This window comes from Lepisma saccharinum, chromosome 3, assembly GCF_977018435.1.
Source record: "Lepisma saccharinum chromosome 3, izLepSacc3.1, whole genome shotgun sequence".
NCBI classification, from domain to species: Eukaryota; Metazoa; Arthropoda; class Insecta; order Zygentoma; family Lepismatidae; genus Lepisma; species Lepisma saccharinum.
The window spans coordinates 88,833,563-88,848,947 of record NC_139231.1 but is presented as its reverse complement, the minus strand read 5'-3'; the positions used below and the strand labels follow the sequence as shown (position 1 = coordinate 88,848,947).

Genomic DNA, 15,385 nt, shown 5'->3' with positions numbered 1-15,385 from the left:
AATACTGATTTTTCCAGAAACACAGGGAATCCATGACTTTTCCAGGATTTCCATGTTTTCCAGACTGGTAGACATGCTGCTTATTCATTCTGGGATACAAATGGTGTGACAACAATTATTATGTTGTACACGCATGTGTATAACACTGTATGAGAACCACATTTTTAAATAAATGCACCACTTAATTGAAAAGAGTATTAATGAATATATTATATACAGAATCAATAATAGTTTCTCACCTTTGCAAAAGAGCGGCACATAGTAGCAACTAAATGGCCTGCTACCTTGGTTTCTAGAATACGTCCTGTGACAAAAGACTGAAGCTTGCTCAGAGCAGACTGAAAAAAAAATTGTATCATTGCTTTCAGTCTTTGTATTTTAAAGATGCTAATAAATATGTGCATAAAAAATACAAAAGGAATATGAACATTTCAGATAAGCTATTAATAGGAACATGCAATGAAAAAGGGGAATTATTTGTAAAGCAAACTAAGAAATGTGTAAGATTCTAAAATACCTAGTGTAAGATTCTAAAATACCTATTAGGATGATAATTTTATGTAAAAGTGTGAAGTTTAAAAATCAAATTTGAGATTTTATTCACCATAACAATGTGGGAATATCCGTTTATAAACTGAAATTGAACCTGAAATTAAATCCATTTTCAGTACCAAATATTATAATGGTGAACATATATTCCAAAAAGGAAACACTATTGTACGTACTTTGTCTAAATAAAAAAATACATTTTAAATAAAAAAAATGACATATATTAACATACATTTGCATTACCTTAAATATGTCTGGCGATGTCTGCATTAAAAGAGCAGTGCAAGTAGATGCTAAAGCACTCTCAATCATGTTTTCAAGCTTACTTCTCTTTTCACCTTCTCGATCTAACCTTGTTGCTTCCATAGTACTACTGTCAATCACAGCAAAGATCCTGTCCAAAAACTGCAACACAAAATCTTCAAAATTTGCAGTTGCTGAACATATGGCCTGTTCTTCCTGTATTAAAGGAAAAAAGAAAGAAATCCAGCTCAAATGCAACCACTATTTAATACATAAATGACACATTTATTTATTTACCTTCAAGAGAAACTTCTTGCTTATTAAAGCTTATGAATGAATAAATGCTGCTCTTAAAAGTATCACGACCTTTTTACCTCGGCTTTGTGAACTATACGGTCGAGATCAAATTCACATTAAAAAAAAAATAAAGAGAATAGTTTCCAAATTTTACATAATAAACTACGAGAAATTCAATTTTAAGATTTTATATGGTGTAAAATTACTAGCATAAATATGTATTCACTTTAGACTACTTAAGGAAAATTACCAAGATCGAATATTAAAGACTTATGTATTTTAACAAACATATTAAGAAAGTCGAAGCATATACTCTTACATAACATTCAGTGAACTTTCAGAGAACACTCAGCATTAACTTGCAAAAAAATTTCATTTTTACATAATTCAGGTTTTTCTTCACATTTGTTACGATATCAAGTCAACTTATTATCATTTGTGAATACTTGCGATCTTGCGAAGATTTTTACGAGATAAGGTTCACATAACGCTCAAAATCACGAAGCACAATTCAAGACGAATTATATTTATATATACTTGTATGAGTTTAAGAAACTCTCCAAATTCCGTTTAAACATTTTCATACGTTAACAATCTAGGCCTTTCATTTGTAGTTACATGCATGTATTAGATACTTATCTGTAACTTCAGTCACGAGAGAAAATGGCTGCCATTATTACGACTTTCAAACCGTTCACTATTTCATATTCTTTCACTTTTAAAGGTGCTTCACGGGCTTTCTGAAGATCAAGAAAAACCTCTGCTGCTCTTTATGAGACAAAATAATCACTTTTATCGGACGAATCTTGTTCTTTTAAGAAAATAGATCCAATTTATGTCCTCGTCAAATTTTTCGACTCCATTCTCATCGTCGGTGATCTCTAAGATGAAGCAGTGTATCAAGACTCACACTGTTACAACTTTTAACACAGTATACAAACTTGTGAATACTTTTCAAGTGACAAATTTAGAATTGCACAGTTATTATACATTTAAACGCTTGTAAAATAAATTAGATACAATAAAACATATATTACAATATTTTATCACATGTTTACGTATTTTCTTTTTACTATTTACCAATATTTTAAGTTTTACAATTTTGGTGGGAAAAAGGTTATTTTCACTCAACTTAGATTTTTCCCTTTATGTGAGTTGGCTATGTTTCCAAGTTTAGGATTACTTCACAGCTTTAGGATTACTCTTCAAGGCGCTCATTTTAACAAATCGTATCTTTATCGTCGAAATTCTGCCAAAACTTATATTAAATGGTTTGTACATGTTAGTAATACATTTTAAATACATGTTTGTGCCCAAATACATATGAAAGAGCAAATAAAAGCCGTAGAAACCAAACATATGTGCGATTTTGCATAAATTGGCAATTTTCGGTTAGCATATTCTTGATGCATCACAAACCAAATTACATCGCTGAATTATTAAAACATTCTAAATACATACAGTTTACATACGTACTTCAGTTATAACAAAGCCAAAGTGATGCAAATTAATTTTCTATAAATATAAACCACCAAATACGAGCTCAAATCGTAAATTTCAAGTAATAAAATTATTTTATTTTTCACATTATGATGGTAGTCATTCTGATACCGTCATAAAAGCTTGCACAACCATTGTTGGATATTACAAAATAATACCGTAATTGTAATTATTAAAGTGTTTTTCATTCTTGTGAAAACCTTTTGTCCTGATTCCCCATAACTTTTCCAAGTTTACACTACCAAGATATACACCATACACAATCTTATATGACTAGTTAAAGGACACTAATCAAATAAGATTGTACCCTTTCCCAGGTTTTGTCCTGTGAACATAGCTTTTTAGAAAATGATCGGTTATCTACATTCATAGAGCGCAAGCTGGGAGAGGGCACAAACCAAACATATTTTATTAGATTATTTTGGTAATGTAGGTTTGAAAAAGGTTATACGGAACTAGGACAAAACATTACTACAAGAATAAAAACCACTTTAATAGTAATGTTTACTGTATTATTTTGCGAACAAATGTACACGTAAGATAATGAATCAAAATAGTTTCATAAATATTAGGGATGGATCAAATTAATCAATTTGTGCTCAATACCCTCGCACACATCCAATAAATGACATATTGGCAGGTTTCCAAAGTAATGCTGACTATAAAACATTTCACCTGACAACAGTGAGCAAATAAAGGAATTCAGATTGTATTCATTTTAGCCCTACTGTGGGAGGATATATAACATAGAAATGTGTACCCTGTGTACACTTAACCACGTTTGGTTCAACCTAGCACTAGTGACCACTAACACTTTCCATGCCAATCGGAAATGAGGAAAATGTCATCTGCTGGCCGCAAGAAGCAAATAGAAACACACATGATGTGGTCACTTCGTAGTCTAATCCTTACTTTTCTTCATGTCTTATTAAAAAATTGTTTTGCACAATTTTCATGGGAGTTGTTGGTGTGCTGTACATGCATTTGTGCATTCTTGATCACCCAAATCTCTTTTGTGGATTTTCCCCAACATAGGATTCACAGTAGATATGAAAATGCAGTGTGGTTTCTGCTAGAAAGGTCAATGATTGGGAATCTAAATTTCTGCTCTTGGTGACTAAGTTGCCAGCTTTGGTTCCTAAATATTATACATTAGTTGCCAGCCAAATGGCACCTAAATAACAGTCTAGGTGCAAATAATTATGCAAAAGAAACTAGTGTTAATATTTTATATTTTATATTGTTGTGAACTTCAAATGTTCCCTACAGAAGATGCTTTTTGGTACACTAGACAATACTTTTCGACACCCGTCTTAACATTTCCTGGCATTGAGGTGTGCTCTACAGTATTATCTAAAGTTCAAGTTACTGCCTTGTACAAAAACACAAAAATAATTATCTTCTACTAGTAATACATTCATAATTAAATTCTCCACATAAATTACTGTACACTCTTTGTAGGTTTGAACAGTTGACGAATTCTTAAATTACAGAAAGAAATTTATTTTCAAATTCATTCTCAGGAGCAACTTTGCAAGAACACAAGAATCACTCACCTCTGTCAAACCTTCCCAGTATTCGCCTGCATTCGAAGAATCTACAATAGGAACCATGGTGGTAAATGTGGATATAAGCTGAAATGTAACAAAGCATTTCCGGATGTCATTTGCATCAATCCCTGGCAATGTGGACATGAGCAGTGGTATAACGTGAGAAGGACCTTCCCTGTAGAATTTTCCCCCTCGAACCATTGGTCGTGCGACAGCCACGATGCACTGCATAGCAGCAGTCAATTTATGGGGTTCCGTTAATACTTCCAGAGTTGAGTACATCCTGAAATAAAAAAAGCAGAAAGGGTCTAAATCAAATTTTTGATCATAATAAAACATACACACAAAATTCCAGTATAATGTCAGAAATCCCTAGATGTGAAATGTTAATGGTAGTTCATTACTCACATAAATTCATTGAGCTGGATCACATTTTGTTAAGATAAAAAGACAGCAGTGATATTTCTGAGACTGTGAATATGGATCCAGATAATGTGCTAGATGAATTCAGCTCAGCTGAAATCAGTGCACGAAGTGGGGGGGATGCCTCTCACCCCCCCCCCGTTAAGTTAATTGGTATAAGTAGCCCCCTTTTACTGCACTGTCTCCATGTTGAATCACACAAGCATACCTCCCCACCTATTCCCAAATTCAACCAACAAATCCCCCCCCTCCCATTTAGGAGTTGCCACTTCGAGCACTGGTTGAGATATAAAATGAAGAACATTGAAAAGGAATCTCCATTTCTAAACTCATTCAGTTTAAATTAATGATGCTACTATATTATCTCAATAGTGTCACATCTTCATATAAAAATACAGAGACCAAAAGGTAGCATTCTCTGATTGAACCAAACGTAACTTCATGATGTTAAGTACATAATAAGTGAGCATGAATTTTAATGATACTGCAATGTGTTTCAGGAGCTATACACTTTATTCTGGACTTCGACTTGCTTGGTTCAGTTACCTACTTGTCTCCAGTTACCAAAAAATGCAAAGATATCTAAAATGAAACTCCCAGGCTACTTTACGCAGCCACACATCTCCCATGTGTGACGTGTGGTGTTCTCCGATTAGCACCGAATATTCTACAGAAGACCCGCTGATATGCAAAATAACTTTCAGCCTGTATAACCGGTAGTGGAGGAGAGCTTAGCAGTTTTACGTACTCCGGAATGAAAACTAGATCTTTTTCATTGGACCAAGATATTTATTGGCCATAAACAGACATTACGGAAATTTCACAGGCACAAACAAACATGTATACACTTTTACATTTGCAGCACTCACATAAAAACAACACATTCATACTTACAATCTCTGGAAATCAGCAGTTGTCTAGATGGAAACTTTTTACCTTAACTGGGGCCCTTGTTTCTCACACACTCACTATGCTCGGCAATGGCTCATTTTTGGGGGAAAATGGATTTTGACGGCACACAAAAACACGTTTATGGACATTCTACAGCCTTTCCTGACTGTCTTGGGAGTTGTAGGTGTTGGATGTGTCCTGCAGGCTTGGATAAATGTGGATTCACTTCACCATGTATCAGGCAGTTCAGCTAACACAACCACGTGGCCATATACGAGGTGATCGGGAATCGTAAACTACGCATTTTCCCGATGAAGCACTTTTCAGCACACCCGAGTCCCGATTTTGGTGCATAGATAGCTTTTCCTGCTACTATCTACACTGTTGGCCTATACTAGGCACTCAAGGGACCTTATTTCACTCTAACACCAGTTAATAGGAAGTTCGTGGCCATTGTGCCCACTCGCGTCTATCAGAAACTACACACTCTTTTCTCAAGACCTTGCTCGGTCAAAATCTAACACACAAGAGAGTGCAAGGAACAACCTCACACCATAATAAAGAAATTTGCTACCTTCCTTATGACGTCATAGCTTGCGATGCCTCCCATTGGCTGGCTGAGGTCGCATGTAACTTGGATCAAGTAGTTACAAGTCTGGCCACCAGGTGTCAGGTTTGAACAGTGACTTTTAAAGTTCTTGATTGTTTTTATCAACAAACATAAATTTTTGGGGCTTTTTATGCATATTTATGTTAACTGAGTTAAATGGATGGTATTTTCAAGATAAGGGGGTTATTCTGCCCCTACACAAATGTTATCTTGAAAATTCGTAAACAAATAAAAATTTCGTCTAACATGTAAGTTATAGCACATGGTGCTCACGCATGAAAAATGGCTTTTGTGGTGATAATGACTTATTTTGCTGAGAATTGCAGCTTTTACTTGATTTTAAGCTGGTTCTCATGGTTTTTGGGCATTACCTTTGATTTCCGCTTGTTGCAATAATAAACAAAATGGCTTCCCATGGCATTTTGGCCATGGTAGCAATGAGACTTGTACTTGAGTGGAGTAGTGTGGTGTTTTGTTTGTATTTGGGTATGTATGCCCAATCCTTCATTGGTCATAATACTGAAAGAACACCCTTTAATTTTTTATGCAATTCAGTTGAAGTATATGTGCAGCAAATGGCATTGTGAATTCAAAAAACATTATTGTAGTCAAAAAGTCAGAAATTGTATAATCGGAAGATTTGTTTGCTGGTGTTTAGTTGCCCTTAATACCAAATTGCCATATCAGATCACTTCTGACTAAAAAAATTAGGTTTGGGCAATTTTATGGGAACTGGCAACAATGTAACTGACCAGGTTTGAATTAATTGAATACACTGTGAAATGCACAAGATACTTGTGCAAGAAAATATGTTTCATTCACCATTTAATATTATAAACAGTACATTCTCACTTATTAAATCAGTAATAATGCTTTACCAGAAACAGAAGAAATCTCTGGTAATGTCATCAACTATTCAAATCTACATAAGAGGCAGGAGATGATGCAGTGAGCCTCTGCACTGGCAAAAGCTCATTGCCTTCACATGTGTTAAGCATTTATACCATCGTGAAAGGGAAAACTGAACACAGCAAATGAACAGAAGTAATACATTTAACATTCTTGATTCTTTTCTTTACAATAAAGCAATGAAGGGGAGTTAGTAAAATAAGCTTCAAAGCATGCAGTACCTGGTATACAAAAATTGAAAAATCTTTTTTCAGAAATTCAGAAAAGTGAAGATGTGGTGATGAGCTTTTGACATCAAGTAAACCCAGATCTGCGTAAAAACATAAATGACTGGTAGGTGAGTAATTAGAAGAACTATTGCTAATTTCTATGCAGATGAACCCAAGATGTCAAAAATTAAAACTATGTTCAGATGGCTGCGAGAGCAAGTTAGAATTAAGCTATCACTTCAGTAAATATATGCATAATAAATATGTGCAAATTAATAAATGATGATGTTAATTATACTTGCATGCAAAATACAATATCCTGTTTCTTGAGGGGGAGAAAACAAATGACTGCCCACCCTTCTTCACATGTTTATCATAGTCTTTCTTCTTCTTGGTATGAAAATACGCTGAGAAAGAATTTTGGAACACCTCAAATATATTAGAAGTAAAAAAGACAAAACATTTGAGTTTCGAGAGACTCAGCATGCAGCTCTCAGGTATAATAAATTAGAAAGAAATGTTCAAGAAGGTATTGAAATTATAAAAAACAAGGAACAATCCAAGTGATAATGAGAATCAAGACAGTAACATCTTGAAGAAAAATATAAAAAAAGTATGATTACGAACAAAAGACCTTGCAACCATGACGTCATACATTTTCTAATTCAACCCAATGTGTAATTCACCACACTGGTTTCTTCTTGCAAATTCCACTGTGTCTGATGATACAATAGAGAAATTTGTGAAACATTACCACTTGTAATATGAATGTGTTATTTATAGTATTAAATAGTAAATAAAAAATTTCATCGAATCTTTTATCAACTCAAATTACATGATCTGATTTTAACAAACTTAAAACAGACTGTTCAAAATTTTCTTACCTTTCCAAAACTAATGGAATGATTATCTCAGGCCTCAAGGTAGCCAGATGCTGCAGAGCCTGGTTCACTTCAACAGCTCCGAACTTAGAAAACATTGCTTGAATAGCAACAGATTTTATGGAATCCACAAATTTTGTAACATCTTCGTCTGTCAATTTATGACTATCTGGAACCTGTGTCTCCCAGGATGGCTTCTTGTATCTCTCCCTAAAAGTCAAGTAAAGGTACATCAGTACTAGTAAATGATGATGTTACTTGATTACCTCGAAAGCCATGCCACAAAAATTACCAATTTAACCCGAATGCATTAGACTATGTTAGCTAAGAATGTTTAAAAAAATATAAAACTTAGACAAGTGCCTGAAATATTAAAGTCCTCATTAAAAACAAAAAAAAGTACTTCTCTTTTCTACTTTCTCGAGAGGACAATTGACATTGTCAACATTTGAACATGTATCTGATTTTTCTACCTTTTGTGATTTTTAGTAAACTGACCATGAAATGAACAAATATGGCATTGAAGTGTCTTAAACCTTTCCTGTGGATGAATGATGAAAAGATTCTCTTAGGCTATCGACCAGGTGATATGATCCATATTTTTATGTGATGTCACAACTTTAAAATATGTCACTGATATATTATACTTTTATGAAAGGACACGTAAATGTTGTGTTATTATATGTAATATTGCACCCTGTTTGTAATGTATATCTTTTGTTTAATGTTTATTGTATTTTATGCTCTATTATGAGTAGTTTAATTTATCTTCATGTTTGCGAGAGTGCACTATGTGAATTTGTATTTCTAAACATGTGTAGATGTCAGTTTTGTTGATAGTATCCTTTTGTAGATAATGGACGAAGCTTTTAAACATAAAAGGAACTCCTCGGTGTTGTGCATACATCTCGGTATGGTAGTTCGGGGTGCAAGCTAGGCCTATGTGATCATAGGTACGCCGATAGCCATGCATTGATGCTACGCACAATATTGCAACCATTCTACGTTAAATAATAAAGCTAGCCTAAGGATTGATTTGGAAATAAAAGGCTAAAGAGCAAATATTGGCTCAGTTATTATTGCATATCTCTTGGTGTGGTAGTTCGGGGCGCAAGCTAGGTCTATGTGATCATAGGCATGCCGATAGCCACGCATTGATGTTAGCTCTCGAAAGCTTGGAATCTTTTCCATGACTCACCTGGTTGATAGCCCAAGAGAATCTTTTCATCGAAGTATGGCATTGCCAGACAATATACTTAAAGAGTCAACAATACTTTCCAACTAAGATCAATTGAAACAAAATAAATTAAAAACATTTAGGATGTAATGAAGTTCATTAACAAAATGTTATAAATTATGTATATAACATTTCTATTTTTTACTTGAAAATTTACATTAATTACTAGTGACCATAAATTAACAAACACTTTTGTGCATAAAAATTGGAAAATAAGAGTTTTAATGTTACTTTTAGAAATATACATTATTAATTTTATAAAATTTGAGGCAACATGGTGTATAACACGTGGTGCCCAAACCTTCTTCTTTACATGCTAGGCCACTAACTACCTGAGCGATTGGTCACGGACGATATTACTTTATATGAGGGCTATTCGGAAATCAACTTCCGGGAGGAACGAAATAAAACAGATATAAAGACAACTAAAATTTATTATGCACAAAAGTTGCACACATACATGTGCTATTTTTCAACATAATTACCACCTGAATTCAGGCACTTGCCATAGTGTGGCACCATCTTTTGCCTCGTCGAAGAAGGTTGCCGCCAGAGGAACTTCACCACTCCCAAACCCCGTCCATCAGCTTCGCATTGCTCTTAAATCTCTGTGACCCCAACCACACTTTCATCTTTGCGAACAAATGAAAGTCGCTGGGTGTAAGATCCGGGTGTAGGGAGGGTGGTGAAATAACTCTCAACGAAATTTCTGAAGCAAGGCTTGTGCGACTGCAGTTGTGTGGGGGCATGCATTATCGGAAAACAAAACAATCCCCAAGGACATGCCTCGCCTCTTGTTCTGAATCGCCCTTCAAAGTTTTTTAAGGGTTACACTGTACACTCACGGCCCCAGTGATGGTCGTACCAGGCTCCATAAAGTCTATCAGTAAGACCCCCAAGTCGGTCCCAAAACACTGTTGCCATAAGCATCTTCAGGGACAACATTGGTCGCACCTTCTTGGGTTTGTTTGGCGAGTTCGTATGCATCCATTGTTTCGACTGTTCTTTCGTTTCAACATTTTCAAAGTGGACCCACGTTTCATCACGTGTCACAATCTTGGACAGAAAAGCATCACCACTTGTTTGATAGCATTCCACAAACTGCAATGCCGACCCCATGCACTGCTTTTTGTGGTCCTTGGTGAGGTCCTTTGGTACCCACCTTGCACAAAATTTGTGATAACCCAGCTTTACAGTCACAATCTTGTAAAGTGTTATTTGCCCGACTTCTGGAAATTCAGAAGACACTTTGGCTAATTTGCGAAGATGCGGATGAGTGATGATTTTATGAAATTGATGAATGGACACTCACAAACATCCATGCCCAAGCTGGGATTTGAACCTGGGATCCCTGCCATTGTAGCATGATGTGCAAATCACTCCACTACGGGGGCCGGCAATTCAGAAGGCAAGTCTGATATCTCACAAGTTGCACAATGTCATCCGTCACGATAAACAGTCTTCCTGGCCCCCTTCATTGTGCACATCGGTTCGTCCCTCTCGAAACTTCCGGCACCATTCCCTCACACAACCTTCTCTTATGAACTTCTCTCCATACACGGCACTCATTCTGCAATGGATTTCACCTGTGCTGTGTCCTTCAGCCTGAAGAAAGCGGATCACACCACGATTCTCACATTTGGCGGTAGCAACGATTACACCAGCAATCATTCTCCGCTCACTGCACACCAAGCACTAAACACAGTAACCGACCACTTGGGGTGACGTGAACCAACACGTGACAGTTTACTTCTGTGCATGCACCGGGACATTGCAGTAACCTATGTGCTCGTACCAGCAAAACGGAGGTTGATTTCCGGATAGCCTACGTACTTACACTAGATAAAATTAAACTTTTTATGAGAACTAAGGCAGGCCACAAAAAATCCACTAATTACTCTGCCACTCTAGCAGGTTGGGAAGGTAGAAGATTGATTGATTTGTTGTTTTAAGTCCACTTTATGCACATGAAGGCTAATCGGGACTGGACCTACAGTTTACAGTGGGATCCGAACCACTGTGCCATATGCTTCCACCAGGTATCGAACCCAGGACCCCTTGATTACAAGGCAACGGCATTACCACTATGCCATCAGGAAGGTCCGGGAAGGTAGAAGAATTACACCAAAATCGAGTCATAGAAAGTTAGCATGGATAACATACACTGGATTTCTTAATGTAAGGATCAAAATACAAAGAATGATTTTGATACTGTAAATTAAGATAGCAGGTGTTTGAAAATGTAACACTTGCATATAAGCCACTGTTTTATAATATCTAAAGATAACAGAGTGAAGTGAAATTTATCATGCTTTAATCAAATATTATACAATGAAATCAATAGCGGCTACATATGCATAATATGTATAATAACACAATTATCGAAATGGAAGGATAGCAATATTCACAAAAGTTGCACTAACCTGTGAAGCCTCTGAATAAAATACAGTGGCAATTTTCTTAGAAGTTCCTTTAACTTCCCTAGCCATCGACCAAAATTGGCAGGATAGAAATATGATTCTAAGGCTTTCATAAACTTATCTAAATACTTCTGAGCACTGCTGTTTCCTCCCTGAAATATAAAGGAAGTAAATAAAAAGAAGCCCAAACAAGGGCATGACCAATATTGCAAAATAAAGAACATGAACATTATTGTAAAATTCAAGCACAGTAGAATTCACTTCCTATACAAATACATAATAATTCCACATGTCTTTTGAGAATAAATACTTTCTTTGCCTATTGATTTCAGACTCACTGTCACCAGAAGGCTGTTGATTCAATTACAAACTAATAACACAAGTGACATCTAGTAAACCAGCATGTAATCCAGAAACAAGACTAAGAGCAAAAATGATCTTATACTTTGTTATATTTGGACTAGAACAAAATTTACTGAATGTCAAGAGACTTCTGAGAATGGTGACAGTAAGTCACCAAAATTGATAGGCAAATACGAGTAATTTTTTACAACAGACACACAGAATTATTATACATTTGTGTAGGAAACAAATAGGTAAAATGTGCCACAAGCATGTATAATTTATTTTATTTCATGTAAATGGTAAAATTATGCTGGAAAAAATATTAGGCTACATATCATTAAAACACAATTAAATTGTCTATAAAGTTTACATACAATGTATCTATGTATATGTTCACACACAAAAACTGCAATGACATACTAAACAGTAGAGGCAGTTAACCCTAGAATGGACGGGCTGGATCTGTGAGACCCAGGTGGTAATATTTCTCTGAATCCCCGATAAAGTTTTCAACATACTGTACTGTTGCTCTCAGTACCTTCGGTCTACATTCTGTACGTGTCACTAGAGTCGTTTTCACGTTCAGAAGACACAATGGGCTCTTATGGGCAATGCTTTTCTTATGGGAAATACGAGCGCGCTGTTGTCAAATTTCTGGATTTACAAATTTAGCTTAAGTAAAATCGGTACCTGCAGTTTTGCAGGAAATTTTGTAGAGAATACGATGGTGAACACAAAAAACTGGTAACTTGCTTACATAATTTTAGATAAATTAAAAACGCAAATTTTCTGTGAAAACACAATTTTTACATTGTTTTCATTCCTAACGTTGAAACATGCCGTAAAATTGAAGCTTTCATTATGAAAAAAATTGACACTGTTTTTTAATTGTCATAGGTGACGGTGGTACTCAGAATTTATCAATACTTTAAAGCATATTTGCATTAAAAAATATTCAAATAAAGTATGTGGAGATTTTTTATATTTGTGCAGTAGAAAATGTCGTCGCTGGCCATTTTTTGTTCTGTAATTCCAAGTAAAAACTTCCAGCGACAAAGTTGTGGAGAAAATAATGAAATTATTTTTTATAACCACTCAAAGGTTCCCAGAAATATTACTTCCATGCATTTGGAGTTTCTTTTTAACCCGAACCGCGCGCGAAGTAAGGAGACGTTGTCTGGCCATCTTGAGCTGACTCACCGCAGCATTCCGGCTATCACCACAGAGTTTTCCAGTTGTTATTTTATTTCCATTCAGTAAAAATATGAACTTCATGCAGTTTGTTATAATAGAATTGAAATTACTTAAATTTAATAATTGACAATTATTTCCAATGCTGCTGTTGTGAGCAACATTAGTGCTGTCGCAAATACACGTTGTTTTCGTTTACATTACTGTCGACATTAATGCTGAAATGAAGATCACCTTACAGTTTCCAACGTACACATAAATTAATAGACACCATATTAACCTTTGAAAGGCTTTCCAACACGTGACAAAATATGGGGCTTCAAGATAGAAATATGACATGCCTTGCTTGAGTCATTCGCATCTTATCAGTTCACGTGGGCCATAACTCATTTGTTTGTTTGGGTTGCAACTTGAATCTAACCCATGTGCCAGGGTCCCCTTACTTGAGTGAGAGATCTGCTTTGGTCTGTTTAGACTTTTTCCCTCTCCCGAAAAAATGTTTTCAATTGTGTGAGCTCTCAGTGATTTTTACTTTTTTAAGTGATTTCTTAAGTGTCATATTCGTGCATTACACTCGCGTGTGTAGTGATCGCAATGGATCATAGTAAAAAGGGTAACTGTAACGTTCACAGTATAATATTAATATTAATAATTACATATAATTATCATTATATATACAAAATATGTAACACCTTCATTGTGAAGGAAGGTCATCATTTCCCGGCGACATGAGCTAGCGCTGTATTGGCAACACTGTGTGGTTTCTCCATAAGCGCCATTGTCTCTTCTGAACGTGAAAACGACTCTAGTTGTATCATTGAGACCGCTATTGCATCAGCCAATCTGCTACAGATGCTACAGACCCAGCCTGCCCACTAGCATAAGTATCTTTTTAATTTTTTTTTTCAAAATCGACATTTTCTCAGCCTATTTGTTTCGTACGTTTGGTCAGTGGTATTTTGTAAATAGTGTGTGCTGTAATCGGTGTTTATGAGATACATTTTCTCCACAATGGCGCATCACCTGACAGAAGAAGAAATTGATGAACTTTTGAAGAGTGACTTCAGGCAAAAAAATAAAAAAAAAAATTAAAAAAAATAAATAAAAAAAAAAGGAATGTAACCTCTCGCAGACCCATAATGAAATTTTAGGTTCAGAGGTACTAAAAACTTTATTCTATTGAAACATATATTCTAAAACAATATTATGCTCTATATTATACACTTGAAGTATTAAAATTGAAATCAAGTCCTTTATAACCTCCGAACCAAATATATAACTTTGGGTCTGAGAGACCCAACCTATCGTCTTATGTTACTTTTTTTAATGCATCCATTCTAGGATTAAATATGAAATTTCACCAATATGTGGAAATTTTCTATGAGAAACTAAATGATTCATTCACCTTCTGAAGTAATGTCAGTAACCAGGTGACTAGAAGTGTGTTTTTCTTGCAAAAGATACAGTGAATTTAGACATTTACTTTACAAAATCAAGATATCCTCCCAACGAACAACAAAGTTCTCCCACTTCCTTCCTCACCACCAATGAGAAGAATGAATGATGTTTTCTTTGAAATTGCATGAATCCTGTGTACAAAGAGATGAGCACCAGCATCTCAGCAATATGCAACACTGCAAAACTATTATATCTGTTTGTAGTTATAAATTATGTGATGCTAGTTACAAAGAAATAACATGTACAAAAAACCAGCAGTGAGATATCGTGTATACTCACCAGAACTGACACAATCCACAATGCAACAGCTGACGTGTCAAGTTTGTGATGTTTCGAATTCTGCATCTGCTTATACGCAACTGGAAGGTTAAGGCTCCTAAGGAATCTGGTAAACATAATAGGTATGTACGGTTCCCAGTCGATGTAACCAATGTTATTACTTGCAAGTCGAGCCATCAGCCACATCATTTCCTGTAACACAAATAAATAAGTTCATTGCTTGAATCTATAGTTATTTTCAAAAGTGCACAAAATGGAAACCAACACTTAAGGCTCTGCTACATCTTTGGCCGATATGAGGGCAGCTTTATAGAATTTTCCTCTCTTTTCTAAAAACTGCTATGATATTCCAAAATCCAAAAAATTACATCCACTTAGAATTCTTTCTAGAAA

The 15,385-nt window shown here is 35.4% G+C and overlaps 1 protein-coding gene across 1 annotated transcript in view; it reads right to left on the bottom strand.

Annotated features, from left to right (window-relative positions):
* LOC145985601 (proteasome activator complex subunit 4B-like) overlaps window positions 1-15,385 on the bottom strand; it is a 158,754-nt gene that overhangs the window by 112,917 nt on the left and 30,452 nt on the right. The window contains exons 6-11 of the mRNA XM_083119672.1: window positions 14,993-15,184; window positions 11,723-11,871; window positions 8,066-8,272; window positions 4,146-4,422; window positions 793-1,008; window positions 240-338 (exon numbers count right to left, since the gene is read on the bottom strand). Of these exons, the coding sequence (XP_082975798.1) occupies window positions 240-338; window positions 793-1,008; window positions 4,146-4,422; window positions 8,066-8,272; window positions 11,723-11,871; window positions 14,993-15,184 (1,140 nt within the window). The remainder of the gene's footprint in view (window positions 1-239; window positions 339-792; window positions 1,009-4,145; window positions 4,423-8,065; window positions 8,273-11,722; window positions 11,872-14,992; window positions 15,185-15,385) is intronic.